At 36.3% G+C, this 14,473-nt stretch overlaps 2 protein-coding genes across 12 annotated transcripts; one reads left to right on the forward strand and one right to left on the reverse strand.

Moving 5' to 3' along the window:
• Positions 1-125: 125 nt before the first annotated feature.
• On the reverse strand, positions 126-8,173 carry AT5G53010 (calcium-transporting ATPase; the record flags this gene model as incomplete). Of its 2 annotated transcripts, NM_124680.3 has the most annotated exons (33): positions 126-397; positions 499-586; positions 674-750; positions 840-941; positions 1,020-1,148; positions 1,343-1,388; positions 1,593-1,696; positions 1,799-1,936; positions 2,082-2,180; positions 2,306-2,422; positions 2,689-2,844; positions 3,168-3,227; positions 3,350-3,490; positions 3,578-3,694; positions 3,887-3,982; positions 4,069-4,134; positions 4,233-4,370; positions 4,635-4,677; positions 4,912-4,967; positions 5,058-5,214; positions 5,268-5,350; positions 5,427-5,507; positions 5,978-6,052; positions 6,128-6,205; positions 6,284-6,367; positions 6,441-6,511; positions 6,619-6,688; positions 6,957-7,046; positions 7,135-7,266; positions 7,355-7,449; positions 7,598-7,640; positions 7,739-7,831; positions 7,913-8,173. In NM_124680.3, the coding sequence occupies 32 exons, from the start codon at positions 8,171-8,173 to the stop codon at positions 535-537; spliced, it is 3,150 nt and encodes a 1,049-aa protein (NP_200113.3). In that variant the 3' UTR covers positions 126-397; positions 499-534. The 2 variants fall into 2 exon arrangements, with proteins under 2 accessions (NP_200113.3, NP_001331806.1); NM_001345019.1 differs by lacking the exons at positions 126-397; positions 499-586; positions 674-750; ... (5 more) ...; positions 2,082-2,180; positions 2,306-2,422 and adding an exon at positions 4,469-4,552 and having other exon boundaries at positions 2,467-2,844; positions 5,058-5,166.
• A 1,841-nt stretch (positions 8,174-10,014) lies between these two features.
• AT5G53020 (Ribonuclease P protein subunit P38-like protein) lies at positions 10,015-14,136 on the forward strand. Of its 10 annotated transcripts, none has more exons than NM_001345020.1 (5): positions 10,059-10,241; positions 10,927-11,076; positions 11,431-12,465; positions 12,553-13,403; positions 13,491-14,037. In NM_001345020.1, the coding sequence occupies exons 3-5, from the start codon at positions 11,535-11,537 to the stop codon at positions 13,869-13,871; spliced, it is 2,163 nt and encodes a 720-aa protein (NP_001318792.1). In that variant the 5' UTR covers positions 10,059-10,241; positions 10,927-11,076; positions 11,431-11,534; the 3' UTR covers positions 13,872-14,037. The 10 variants fall into 10 exon arrangements, with proteins under 10 accessions (NP_001330311.1, NP_001330312.1, NP_001318792.1 ...); NM_001345028.1 differs by having other exon boundaries at positions 10,060-10,241; positions 11,525-12,465; positions 13,491-14,052; NM_001345022.1 differs by lacking the exon at positions 10,927-11,076 and having other exon boundaries at positions 10,015-10,241; positions 11,603-12,465.
• The last annotated feature ends 337 nt before the right edge of the window (positions 14,137-14,473 follow it).

The following is a 14,473-nucleotide window of genomic DNA, read 5'->3' on the forward strand; positions in this document are numbered from 1 at the left end:
CTATAGCAGTAAGGAATGGTGGATACCGATAACTAAAGCCACCTCAATCGCGGTGAATCAGCTGGATCCAAAGATTTAGGAACATCCAACAAACAATTCATGAATCGAAAACGAAGAGGTGCATTGATTGAACAGAGCTTACTATATATACTATATATGACTGTCACCCATTACAGTCTACATAGCTTGAAAGGGAAATGGATACAGAACTTAAATGTTTGACTTTCACGCATTTCACTCGACATATCTTCAAGAGGAAAATGAATTGACTGAATAAACTGTAGTATGCTATATACACAGCACAATAATCCGCATTATTTAATCTCTCACGCACACCCGCGCAGAGAACAACAGCCTCCTAAGCGACCAAAGCTAGAGGGATGCTTCAAAAGTTGACCTGAGATGAGAACTGCAAGTTGAGAGAAACTACTTGCCAGATCTAAAATAAGATAGTCATATGCGATTCATTAGGAGACTTTGGGAGTGAATGGTTCTTACTTCTTACGAGAATTGAGCCATACGGCAAGAGAAATCTCAGTTACGATGATATTGGATGGCTGGGTAAGGGTAGCGAGTGGCGACTTGGCTGAAAAAAGGTTAAATTTACGTATTGAGAAAAAATGTGAAGAGTAAAAAATTAAAGAAAGTAGTTGAGGATGTTTATGAGCAGAACCTGAGTAACCCCAAAAGACTTGTCGTCACCCATTTTTTCAAGTCAATGAAAATGCCTGCGAACTTGATCACGATTATCTGATATGAAAGAACAGAAAGAGAGTATATATGGTTTAGGGATATATAAGAAAAGACAAATGTTGTGTTCACTTGTAAAGAGGACTTACCTGAGATATGATAGTTGAGGTTATTGTAACGAGAAACATATTCTCTCTAAGGACTTCTTTGAAGGTTTGGTCTACACTTTGGATTTCAAACTCATTAAAAACCTGCGTTATTTTAGAAAGATAGAGAGATGATCAACATATGAACTCTAATTAGAAGAGTGGGAAAAAATCAGATATTACCAGGTAGAAGACAAAGGAATTGAATATCAATGTGTTCATCATTTTTTCGGCATTGCCCGTCTGACCATGCTTCAGCTTCAGTAGCTTCTCAGAATTTATGAGTACCAGCGAGAGCACTAGGTAAAATACCTGGAGGAAGGTATTTCATGACACAAGCATTATTAGAGGTCTCCAAACCAGTGTGTTTGTCTCTAATCTAAATAATTAATTAGTTTAATATCACCAAGGAATTGTATTTGCTCCTTGGAAACTATGAAGGTGTGAAATACTTAATCTGACATTAACGTCCACACATGATCAATCGAGGATTTTACCCTACATACCTGAATTATCATCTTGGACCACATCGTCTTGGTTATAAGAGGATCTCTGAAAAACAAAAAATGTACACATGCATATGTACTATCAGTTTGTGTATATTCACCTAGAACAGATAGTGTGTTTTAACAAGAATTGCAAAACCAACAGTTTCTTCAAAACCTTCAGCATCAATACATTAATGTCTCTTTCTAAGCCAACTCTATATTGACTTAATAATCAAATCTTATCCTTGATCCTATTCAGAATTTGTACCTTATACCAACCGGTGGCTTTCCCATTAGGTGGTGATCAGATCTTGGTCTGTATGCCAAAGCTAATGCTCCTAAGATGTCGATAATTAGATTAACCAACAGAAACTGCATCAGGAAAAAGCAAAAACTGGGTTAGGGAAAAGGTTTCCAATCTTGGAAAAGCTGGATAACAAGATGATGAAGTAACAAAGGGATAACATTTTGAACCTGCACGGCGTTAAGGGGAAATGCATCATAAACTACAACCTCAACCACACAGACAGCCAATGCTGATACACTGACAGTGAGGCGGAATAGGATAGATTTCTGGACATTGTTGTACAGAGATCGAGACCATATGATACACTGCATTATCCAAACAAGCCTCTAGTATCTTATCAAAATGATTTAAACTGCCAAAAGGTCAACGTTTGCTCATCATTTTTGTATGCATTCTATAAACTGCTACTGCCCAAGTTCGCCATTTCAACCATGCATATAATAAACCAACCTTGACAATCGTAGCAAAATTATCATCTAGTATAATGAAATCGGAATTCTCTTTTGCTGCTGCGGTCCCTCCAACTCCCATTGCAAGGCTAACATCAGCCTGTGCAAGGAAAACACGAATCATAGGTTGTAGTGATGATAAATATGTCTTTCTATATTTACAATTCATATTCTCTTTGAAATAGTGCGATGAGTTTTTAGAGTTTTAATAAGATAACTACGGACCTCGCGTAGTGTTTTTGGATCATGTATTCCCATTCCAGTGGCTGCAACTATATGGCCTCTTTTCTTCAGTGCTTGGACAAGCAGAAGGTTGTCGTTGGGAGAAGATTGAGCAAAAACCTTCACATTAAGTAGTTTCTTAGTTTTAGGCTCCATCCAGTTCTTCAACCAGTCGGCTAATACAGACCTATACAAAATTTATAATAGCAATCTGAGCAACATAGTTAGTTTCCCATCAATATATAGGTGTGCAACAAGTTCACTCAGCAAAGTGTCACAGTGTGACAACTGATACTGAATTCCATGATTCCACTCATCAATGTATCATGATGTGCACAGATGAATATATATGTTAAAACCATAAGTATGGAAGAATGGATTCATACTAAGATGTCTCCGGCAATCTGCTCTCTTTCTAGATCGGAAAGTTCACGAAATTGGGCTCCTGTCCTTATATTACGGCCAGATGCATCCGTTAGTATCCCACATTCAATTGCTATTGCCTGTGCAGTCAAACCATCATTGTCCGTCACCATGCAAACCTGAAAGTCAACATATTCCACTTAGAAAGTAGACCGATAAAAGGGGTTGACACAAAGAAAAGAAAAAAAATTCTTAAACATTGTCTTCCGCAACAAATATCAAAGGTGTCACTGCATATGAAAAGTGCCTAATAGTCGGTTTTGCAATTCCGAAAATATTAGTACGCCAAATTCAGTTGCAGAGAACAAAAATCCAGAACGAGTAGAAAAATTCTCTCTACTAATAAAAGCTCAAAAACCTCATGTGTCATTCTCATACATGAGGAAGAATAGTAATACAGGCACTAGTAGCATAATCACAAAAACAAAAATAACCATGGCACCTTAACACTTCCGGAATTGCACAGTTGGATCGCATCCCTTGTTCCTGGCCGGCAAGGATCCTGCATGTTATTCAAAACGTTGGATAAGTAATGACAATGGAAAGAGCTTCGGAGAAAGTGGAATCAGGTACTAATTCTTATTGATACAAACTTAAGTTTTAGAATGAGAACTGGAAATGTACCTTTATACCAACAATAGCCAACAAAACAAGGTTTCGAGGTTCCGTAATGGTTGGAAGACTTCCCAGTTCACAGGGTTGATAAGCAAGTGCTGCACAACGCAGTCCCTCCTTACTCATATTTTCTATTGTTCCTTCAAAAGACTAAAGAAAGAATGGACTCTTATATAAAAAACAGAACAAGAAATAATAGTGTACTTTTGAATTAGTCATCTACGTTCATAAACAAACCTTTCGTTTCTGTTCATTAATAGCTCTGGAGTTGTTGGCCCCATCCATATACCCTTCGCATGAACTCAGAATAGTTTTTGCAGATCCTTTCCAATGAACGTGAGCGTGTGTACCAAGCTAGAAATAAATGATACGAAGTGAGAAAGAACTACAGAAGAATCAAACATAGCATAAAATATGCAGGCAGATTACAGTCAAACAATTGCGGAGTTCTAACAGAAATATACTATATATATATATGTGTGTTGTGTGTGTGCGTGTGTGCACATATATATCTTCTCAACAACATTGTAGACAAGGTTATGTTACCTGTAGTGCCACGCCTCCATATTTCTTTTTCGGGTTGAATGGTATAGTATGACGGACTAATGATGCTGACCTGGCATCATCAAATTTCATTCCCAACTACAACATACGAGTAACTAAGTGTCATTAATTATAAACTTAATCACTATAGCAAGTAGTAATGTAAGATCAGAAAGAAACTAAACCTTATTCCCAAAGTTAAGAATGGCTTGTTCTGTTGGTGATCCATAAACCTCTGGTTCAGTGACTCCCTATAATTAATTACGAACATACCAAGAAGAGCTCATATTAAAACAATCAGACTACAGGAATCTAACCAAGTCAACAGTGTGATCCATGAAACAATTACCGTTTCAAAAACAACACTGCCATTTGTGTTTTGGGCAATGCCTTCTATGATTAGTTCTTTAAGAAACGTGGGCAACTGTGAGACATCGTCCATATCTTGCATTCTTATTCCTCCAGCCCAGACATCAACCACCGACATCTGCTTAGCAGAAAATAAATGATTAAAAAGTGGGTACTCAAGAAGAAGAATAAGCGGAAGCAGGAAAGAGCTGATTGCATATAAAAGGAAACAATTGCCTGATTCAAAGTTACAATTCCAGTTTGATGACACAATATAGTTGTAACAGATCCCATTCTTTCAAATGCAGAGGGTGATTGCACCTGAAAAACATTTACGGAAGTTAAGCACTTGTTGATGCTCTAATGACTTTGAAAAATTTGGAATTTAAAAGTAGAGTAGTACCAAAACTTTGTCTTTCCTCATTTTCTTCGTTGTCTTAGCAAAGCTGATGAAATAAGGAAAATGATAAGATGAGAAACAAACAGAAGTAACTGTAAAAAAAATTGAACTGCAACGAAGCATGCATACTTTAAGGTTTTGCCATTCTTTGAACAGCAATAGAGTTTGCAACCTTATTACCAGACTACTTTGCCACATTTACAAGAAACCTGGGTATTTACTTGGCTTTTTCTGATATGTGTTTTGTTTAAACAGACTTTCAGAAGGAAAAGAGACTTACTTCAAGCGAACGGCTATAGAAAGTCCTACAGGCACTGCCACTACTATTGTCGCAATCTGAAAAATTCATATTTTGGCGACGAGGTTACAAGAAAAGACCACATATCATCACTGTAGCCACGAAGGTAAAGTTCAACATTCACGTACCCCAAAACTCAGGGATGTGATCACAAATTCTATTGCTTCATCGGCAGTGGTAATTCCGTAGATAAACATTGGAGTTCCATCTGATTTTTTGGTCACACCACTAAAGTATCTGGAAATAAAACGGTTGTTAGGTCCTTGCCAGGATGGAGCTGAAGATCTGAATGCAAAAAATAAGCGCAATGGTACATTTTAAAAGAAGGACCGACTTACCCGCCTACTTGAATACTACAGGCAACTGAAGCAAACAAAACGACAAACCAGCTGGCAGAAATCGCAAGCCATTTCAGGTACCCCTAGTAAAACGAATTACAGTTGATATATGAGCATACTATCATAGGTAGCAAGGACTTAGAATCCAATAAAACGGACCTGAAAAGGCTTTTCTTCATCAGTCTTCTGTGAAACCTCCATCTTCAACCCCCATTCAGTGTTCATTCCAACACTTGTAACCTTTAAAAGACGGGGAAAGAATTAAGTGAATTAGAAGATCAAGAACAATGTACAGAGACAGAAATCCCCGAAGCTAATCTTCTAATTGATAAGAAAGAAATTTCCGCACAGAAATATCGGCTCGCATAAAAAAAAAACTTTTCTAGATTAATTCTTCTTTTATCTCAATTTTACTTTATCCCTGATAGAAAACAGAAACTTCAATGTTTTGCTTATCTCATTTTATGGCAATAGAAGAAGAGTCAGCATTGAGGTAAAGAAAGAGAAGCTGTTTGCAGAAACACGGAAAAGCTTCCAATGATTTATTTTTGTTGTGAAGAGTCTATTATAGTTACAGTGTTTGTTAACGTGACATATCCCTTTCAAGATAGCCTCATCTTTAATAAAAGTAGCTATAATACCATCTAGGAGATGGATGTGTGATGTGTCAAGCTTAAAACAAAGCTATGAGACGTGGCTCGAGAGCTTACCAGCATTGTACCTATGCCTTCTATCAGTTTTGAACCAGATAACAGAAACGGATTTGTTTGAAGATCTTTTTGAACCTGCTAATTGAAAAGAGAGATTAGAAATACAGGGGAGGTAAATGATACAGCTCATCAACAGGGGTTACATCATACAATTTCGTCTGAGGCAGTTACTTCTTGCTCGGCAACTTTCAATGAGTTTGCAACAAACAGGACACCATCTGCTGGTACCTGCAGCATTGATCAAAATTCACACAAATTGTGAAGCTCAAGCCAAAAAAGATTTCTGTTAAAAGTTGTAATGCGTACCTGACAACCGTTCTTGAGGGGTACAATATCGCCCACAACAATATCATATATAGAAACCCTGACTCTTCTGCCACCTCTGATAACCTGCAACCAAAAAAGTTCAGTATTGTGCAACACCCCACACAAGGGACGAAGAAAACCGTCTGCATGAACAAACCTCTAGATATACGGTTCTCTTCTCCTCAGTCAACTTTATAAACCGACAAGATTGCTTGTACTCAGCGACAGCTGCCAAAATAGGAGACAAATAAAACAAACATGATTGTTTCCATATAATCTCTTCTGAAAGTATGAAGACAACAGCAACTCAAGCATGAAAGATTGTACTACGATACCTATCGCAATGATGTGAAAAACAGTGACCAAAACGATGCAAGCTTCTATATACCATCCATCAAGTATACCCTGAAAGTTTCATGTACGTAAGATACAGAAAATTTGAGGAGAGCACAAATCTAAAAGAATCCCCCAGACAAAATGCAAGAGAGCCACATGAATCATGTGGCATGATATATGGATAAAGTAAACGATGAATCTACACCAAAGCAACAGTATTATAACCAGTCTCTCTAGGAGACAAGAAACCCAACGAGACAGTTAGAGCGTGGAGAACAACATACTAATGTACAAGGAAAGGTGATTAGATCATCTTGTAGAGAGGAAAATAACTCACCTTTGTTTTAATTCGCAGCAGCGAAAAGAATACAGCAGCAAACATGATAACCAGCAAATGAGAAAACTGGCTAGCTCTCCAGAGAAAGTACTACAACAACAACCAATGGAACAAAAATTGAAAAGCTTTGATAAAATTCGAAAAACAAATTTAACAAGTAAACAAACTTTGGTCATACCCAGAAAGTCTTTCCCTTTTTGCAAGGATAAGTGTTTGACCCATATGCGTTCCTGCGAAGTAGTATCTCATCATCGCGACGATCTATGCCCACTTTCAAGTCAGTCTTCAACAAATTTGATAACCCATGAACCTATGAATCATCATCATCGTTCAAAATGGTAAATCAGCGATTAAATCTTCAAAATCATAAGAAGATATTGTTAATCACAAGTACTTACCCCATTATATCGATTCAAAGCTTCAAGGCTACGTTCTTTGACTAGTTGAACGAGTTCTTCCACTCCAATCCCAAACCCTCCGGATGTTGAAGCTTCTGTGCAAACAAAACCCAGAAAGAAAAAACGTTTTAAGATCTTTCGGTTTAGTTCGGTTTGAGTAACGGGTTTAGTAAAAAAATCCGGTAAAAACGGAGGAAACAAGGAAATTACGATAAGAGAAACAAAAAAAATAGTAATATATACCATTTGATGATTGTTCTGTTTCTTGGTGATCATCATGTACAAGCTTTATTACAAGGAAAATCAAAAAGATTAGAGAAAAGTCCGTAGTCAAAAACAGATCTTTATTTATATCTACTAAACTGTGAAAACTAATATGCTTACTGCTTGGTCAGGTACGGTTCCTGTTCTGTTCCTCCTCAACATCTGGCAAATTACCACTTGATAAAATGCCACTGATGCTCTCTTCAACGTCCTCTGTGAAAGACCAAGTAAATGAGACATGTGAGATAAACGGTATCATTCAACGTGTGAGTAAAAGTATATATAATAGCTCACCACCCTCCTCCAGCGATGGGTAGTAACGTGACCGGCCTCCAAATCGTGTGGTGCAATATTCTCAAGTGCAGCTTCAGGGTCAATACCGGCTTCCAACTCGCTTGGAACATCTTCAGCTACCGGAGGGTGTGGAATTACAACATCATCATCGGCGAGGGATGATGAGTAACCGCCGCCGAGACCAATCTCAAGATCTCCCGGCCCTACATTGGGTGATGGCCTCTTCCAAAACCTGAACATTGACAAATTAAATACAACCATCGAATTCGAACGTATTCTATTTCGATAGGATTGGAACGTATAATAATAATAAGAAGCTAAAGAAAGAAATTAAAAAACGTCTACAGAACGATGTTTTTTCTTTTTTTTGGATATGTGAGAGATGTTTGGAGTGTGCAAAATGCCTAGCGAAGAGAGTTTATAGAGAAGGTGGGTCAAAGGAAACTAGGAAAGTGTTCAGCATCAAAATAATTTCAGCATCAGATAATTTCAGTTTAATTACTTTTTTAATTAGTGATTGTAAACCTGACATTCGATTTATGTCAAATAATTTCAGCATCAGATAGTAATCTCAAAATTTAAAAGTACACAAATAAAAGGATTGGTAACATAATTATAGAAAATTCAATCAAAATCATTTAAAATGAATATATTAGCCGAAAACTAATTCACTTAACGATACGCTGCATTATGTAAACATTTTGTAAGAATGAGATTTCTCTAAATCAAAAATTTTTAAATTGTTCAATGAGATACCTTAACCGATCGGTTCAATAAAATCTTCGTAATTTCTGTACGAAAAGTTGTACAAATCAAACAATCAAACGTCCACCATTTTTAAAAATTACATTGTTTCACTGCTAATTTGGGTCTTTGCCCCTACTAGTTTGCCTAATACAACCAAAACATCCTAAAGATTTTAAAAAGAGGGACAAAGGTTAAAGTGCAAATATTTTAAGAAGCAATATTTTTGGGGAGGAACAAAAAGAATTAAAGAGAAGGTTTAGTTAAGGAGATTAAGACAAAAGATGAGAGATTAAGATAATAAGGAGGACAGGGTCGCACGTGCAACACCGAAATCTTCGACCAGAGAAACGTTATGAATCAAAAGATGCTGCGCACGTGCCTCCTCGGTCAAAGATATAGAGATATCAGATACCATTGCTAATACCCCTTGGATTCAATTTTCTACTGATGGTAATTTCTGATTTGTAAAACTTGAAATTCTGGTACTAGATTATGATATTTCTGTGTTTACATTTATGTAGTTTAGAAGTACAATGTTTCTTCAGTTTAGATCTTATTCAAAATAGACAAATCTAATTAAGCATTGCTTGCCTTATTTTTGATGACGAGATTTAATTCAAGTTAACGAATAATGTTTACTGAATATTTGCTTCATATACGAGCAGGACCCATCAAGAGAACTAGTTTAATTTTCTCAAAGGTGCATGGGGTGTTTAATTTTTGTTTGTGTGTACTTGTAATATTAATTAACCAGCAAATCTGTGTTTTTTTCTTCTTCTTATATATGAACTAGTTTAATTTTTTTTCCTTCCCCCTCAGATGCAATGGAAGAAGACTAGAGTGTGTGTGTGTTTGCCAATCATGGAGAGACGGTTTTGCTAGCCAAAGCTTTGAACAGTTCAGCGACCATCTCAAGTCTAGAGATCATATATAATGAAAGTAATCATATCATTGATGACTTGCTCTCTTGCTTGTATTATATCATCAATATAATGTACATTTCTCACTGGGCCTAAACTACACTACTAAGACTAGTTAAGTAGTAGTGTAGTACTAATCATGATCATTTTCAAATCATAAGTTGACGAAGACTTTTTTTATCTACATTGGCATTCATATCAAAAGCTCTTTTGTGTAATCCGATCGTATATTTTTTGTGGTTAACCGTTAACCTCGCCTGATCATTTTGAGAGTGGTAGTTAGAAACTTTCAGACGAGTCAAGTTATCAACAAAAACAAAACAGTAGTAGAAAGCAAAGGCCATTGGAAAAGTGAAGATAATTTCATTGGGCTATTAATGGGCCGGATCAGTAGCCCATTATCCACGACCGGTGGGAGGAATTCGAACTCTAGTTGCCGTCTTCTCTGTTCATCTAGTTATTAAAAAAAAGAATGGTACTCTGGCAATTACATAAAAAAGTTCCCAGCTTTACAGATTTCGAAACAAAAAAAAAGCTTGATTGGTTCTTGAAGTAAGATCCCAAGAAAGAGAGAAGCTTTTGTATTTGCATAGTTGTCATGATGACCTTTTATACTAAACTATGCCTTTCTTCCTCACCAATTCAACACTTTACTTACAGAGGTACTTCAGTTTTGTTATCCTTTTCTTCTTCTATATAAATTTTCAAATTGTTTAAACACTGACCCAGCTGCTTGATTTGTCTCTGTTATAATATACTGAATCTTCTTTGATTTTCACTGTTTGATTGGGGTAAAAAGTTTAGAATTTAGAATGAGTGATGGGTGATTTGTTTTTTCAGCAATGGAATGATATAGTTCTCAAGTTGTTTGTAATAATGACTCAAAGAAGAAGTCTTTTTGTTACAACAACAAAAGAAAATTCAGGATTTCTTATGTAAAATTACAACAAAAATGTAAAGGTGTTAGTTAATGTCGATAGTGAAATGGAATGATTGAATTTACATGGTCCACTTTGAATATCTCTAATCATTTCTGTGGTTTCAATTTCTTTCATATCCAAATCATCGATCACTTCATAACAGCTTGATGAAGAGTATTTATGTCGTTGATACAGTTTTTACCCAAATGGGAAAGATAAAAACTCTTTTCATATTGCTGTGTAACCTTTTACCTTTTGAGTTTAAAAAGTTTCCTTTTTTATGTTTTCAATTCAAAACTATAACATTAGTGGTAATTTGATTATGTATTTCTCAGTAATAAAGATTGGATTTTACTTTAAAACCTAGTTAAGTTATTGTTTGTTTGATGGCTTTTGTTGACAATTATTAGTTTGATCTTGTTCTCAGTAACAAACAATGGGTAGAAAAATGAATTGGAGATAAACAAAAATGAAGCGATTATTGGAATGAAAAAGTAAGAGCAAGTGGGGACGTGTTAAGGGGCCTTTGTGTTAACATAAAACCAGGAGAAGCATACATTTCTTGCTTTATCTACCTGTAAGGATGATGATCTCTTACATGATTCTTTCAATGTGTTTTTACATGTGTGTCAGATCTTTCTTTTATTCACCAAACTTTATTCCTCTCTGCCATTTCCATCTGGAAAAATAAAAAGCTCATGTAACTCCCACTCAACAATATAACATGCTATACCACATGTACTTTGCAGTTTTCTTGTGCTTAGACTTGCAATTTCACTCAACCTTTTTTTAATGCTTGCTTAAGATCTCAGGCATCCTCTGTTTTTTTTTTTTTTTTTTGGTACCATCTTGAACCATTTTGGCTTTTGCCTTGGATGTTTTGCTGATTCTTTGCTTTCTATTTCACTTTGATTTTTGGTTTTCCTATCAGATGGATGATAGTAGGCAAAACGCTTCTTGAGATTCAGATTTAGTCATCTCTGCTAAGATTGATTGTGTTGTTGCCCTTTGTTTTTTTTTGTAAGAGCAACCACCATGTCCATAAGAGATGAGAAACAGTGTGAGATGAGAAACGAAATGATGCTATTTGGTTTACTGATTAGGAGAATCTTTGATGAGGAGAGTGGTAAGCTTCTTCAGAGGCTTGAGGATGCCAATTGTGAAATTACAGAGTTGAAGAAAGTGAGAAATGATGATGCAAAAGCTAACGAGAAGGTAGTTAGCATAATCGCGTCTCAGAAACAGAATTGGTTAAGGGAGAGGTATGGATTAAGGCTGCAGATTGAAGCTCTGATGAAGGAACTAAGGAATATAGAGAAGAGGAAGAGACATAGCTTACTGGAATTGCAAGAAAGATTAAAGGAAAAGGAAGGTTTATTGGAATCTAAAGATAAGGCAATAGAAGAAGAGAAGCGTAAATGCGAATTGTTAGAGGAAAGGCTAGTGAAAGCAGAAAAGGAAGTTCAAGATTTAAGGGAAACACAAGAGAGAGATGTGCAAGAACATTCTTCTGAGCTGTGGAGGCAAAAGAAGACATTCCTTGAGCTTGCTTCTAGCCAGAGACAACTTGAAGCTGAACTGAGTCGTGCAAATAAGCAAATTGAGGCTAAAGGACATGAACTTGAAGACTTGTCATTAGAAATCAATAAGATGCGGAAAGATTTGGAACAGAAAGATCGAATCTTGGCTGTGATGATGAAAAAGTCAAAACTGGACATGACGGAGAAGCAGATGACATTGCTTAAGGAGGCAAAGAAAAAGCAAGATGAAGAAGAAGCAAAGAAATGGAAAATGAATCCAAAGTCAAGAAAACACGAGAGACGGTCACTAAGAAGCATGTTTGCTTTTGAAGCCACAAGTAAGCCTAAAACCAACAGTGTAGGTTCCATTACTCACATTGAACATCTGGATTGGAATAAAGATCCTGATGTCGTCCCCTACTCTATTGGTGATCTCAGTGAACTAGGTAAGTCCTCGAAAAGATTCAAGCTTCATTTTTAGTTTCTGTTTGAAATTTGAATTGATTCTAAATCTCCATTGGTACATTTTGAAGGAGTCGATGGAAATGCAAAGAAGCGTGAGAATTTGGTTTTTGGGGAGGAAGAACTTTGTATTAGAGTGATAGGGAACAAGCAAGAGATAGAGATAGGGGATTTTACTGAGCATATGAAACTAAAAGATGAAAAGGTTGAAACTCTGTGTTTGCATCTGATGAACTCTGAGTTAGAATCAAAGCGGTTGCGATCTTGTATTGAAGGACTGAGCCAAGAAATGTTACAGTTGAGACATGACAACACACAGTTAGAAGGCATGGTAAATCGAAGAGGGGAGGAGTCGGTTTCCCTGAAGAATCAAGATTTCAAGACTCAGCCAAAAAGCTTGGTTCCCCACAAGAACAATATGAGTTGTAGAAGAAAGAACACAAAAACAGAAGCACGAGGAGAGCAAGAAAGAGAATTTGATTCAAGGGATGTTTCTCAGGTAAATGCTACCGAGAAAGGAAGGGAATCATACTCTCCTGATGAATTGAGACATTTGACTTTGAAAGCTGCTCAATCTGATGCTGAAGAAGGATCTGAAAACGAAAGACTCTTACCAGAGAATGAGTGTACCAAAAGAGAAAAAGCGAATAGTAAGGAGAGTAAGAGCCTAATATCAAGCACAAGCAATCCACCTTGGAGAATGGATCTTCATGCTCTTGGAGTTTCATACAAGATCAAAAGGCTGAAACAACAACTGATGATGCTTGAAAGATATATTGGTAAACCGGAGAGCCAAGAGACTGAAAAAAACAGCAGTGATACCGGAAAAAGGGCTTTGTTATTGCTCATTACATTGCTCAACAAACAAGTTACTAGGTATCAATCACTACAAGAGAAGATTGATGATTTGTGCAAAAGAATGGTAAGCAATCATTTTCTCATACCAATTACATTACTATCTCTGTTAACATAAACTGATTCTCTTTCGGTTAACCATTATGTATAGCAGCATGTGAATGATCCGCAGAAGATTAGCGGAAAAAACAGAGCAAATGGGGAAGCCAAAACATCACTAGAGCATTTCTTAGATGAGACATTTCAGCTGCAAAGATACATAGTGGCAACAGGACAAAAACTGATGGAAATCCAATCCAAGATCGCTTCTGGCTTTGTTGAGTTTCTAGTAGACCTAATCACAACTGAATCCTCCTCTTCTAGTAGCAGCTTTGATCCAGAACGTTTTGCAGAAAACATCAAAAGTCTGTTTCAGGAAGTGCAAAGAGGTCTTGAGGTTAGGATATCCCGATGCATAGGTGATCTTGAAGGGACATTAGCTCGTGAGGGAATGATACATTTGAAACGACGGGCCGACATGGAGCTACGAGTATGAGAAGCTACAAAATGTGTAAATTATTTACTTCCTCTTCAGCTATTATTGAAGTAAATGAGAGATATTAGCTTTTGTATATAGATTTTACTTATATATAGGGGACCAGTGGTCATATTTAAACTCCTGAAATCTTAGTTAATAGCTCAATCAGATTATTGAACTATCGAAATTTCGGTTTGGTGTTGGTTAGCAGCTTGATTAGAAATCCCCATCCTTATATAAAGGACCACATGAGTATTATAAAGAGAATGCAAGGTAAGGATGCTTAAATTGGATGTGTCTATCTCTTTTGGAAGTTGATAGTAAAAAGTAGCTTTTGGAAGTTGATAGTAAAAAAGTAGCTTTTGGAAGTGATAGTAAAAAGCATTTCTATGTGTTTTTGCTTTGCCTCTTTGTGGAAGCTTCAAACATTCAATCCACAATGTTTTGTAGTTGCCGTCTTGAGTTATCTCCTCCAATTAAAATATAATGTCATACCAAAAGAGGAAAGAGATTGTTATTTGTATATCATAAATTCATAATACTTAGAAAGTTTGTTTTTTCTTTATAATCAATTAGAAATTATTTTAAGTAATATCATATCCATAATAAGTATATGTTAT

The sequence above is a fragment of the Arabidopsis thaliana genome, chromosome 5, assembly GCF_000001735.4.
Source record: "Arabidopsis thaliana chromosome 5, partial sequence".
Taxonomy (NCBI): Eukaryota; Viridiplantae; Streptophyta; class Magnoliopsida; order Brassicales; family Brassicaceae; genus Arabidopsis; species Arabidopsis thaliana.

What these genes read in the sequence shown, in the direction of transcription:
- AT5G53020 (NM_001345025.1), top strand. Translation starts at nt 11,535, where the DNA reads ATGTCCATAAGAGATGAGAAACAGTGTGAGATGAGAAACGAAATGATG. An exon ending in TGGTGATCTCAGTGAACTAG is followed by an intron (nt 12,466 to 12,552) that starts GTAAGTCCTCGA and finishes TACATTTTGAAG; the next exon opens with GAGTCGATGGAAATGCAAAG. An exon ending in ATGATTTGTGCAAAAGAATG is followed by an intron (nt 13,404 to 13,487) that starts GTAAGCAATCAT and finishes CATTATGTATAG; the next exon opens with CAGCATGTGAATGATCCGCA.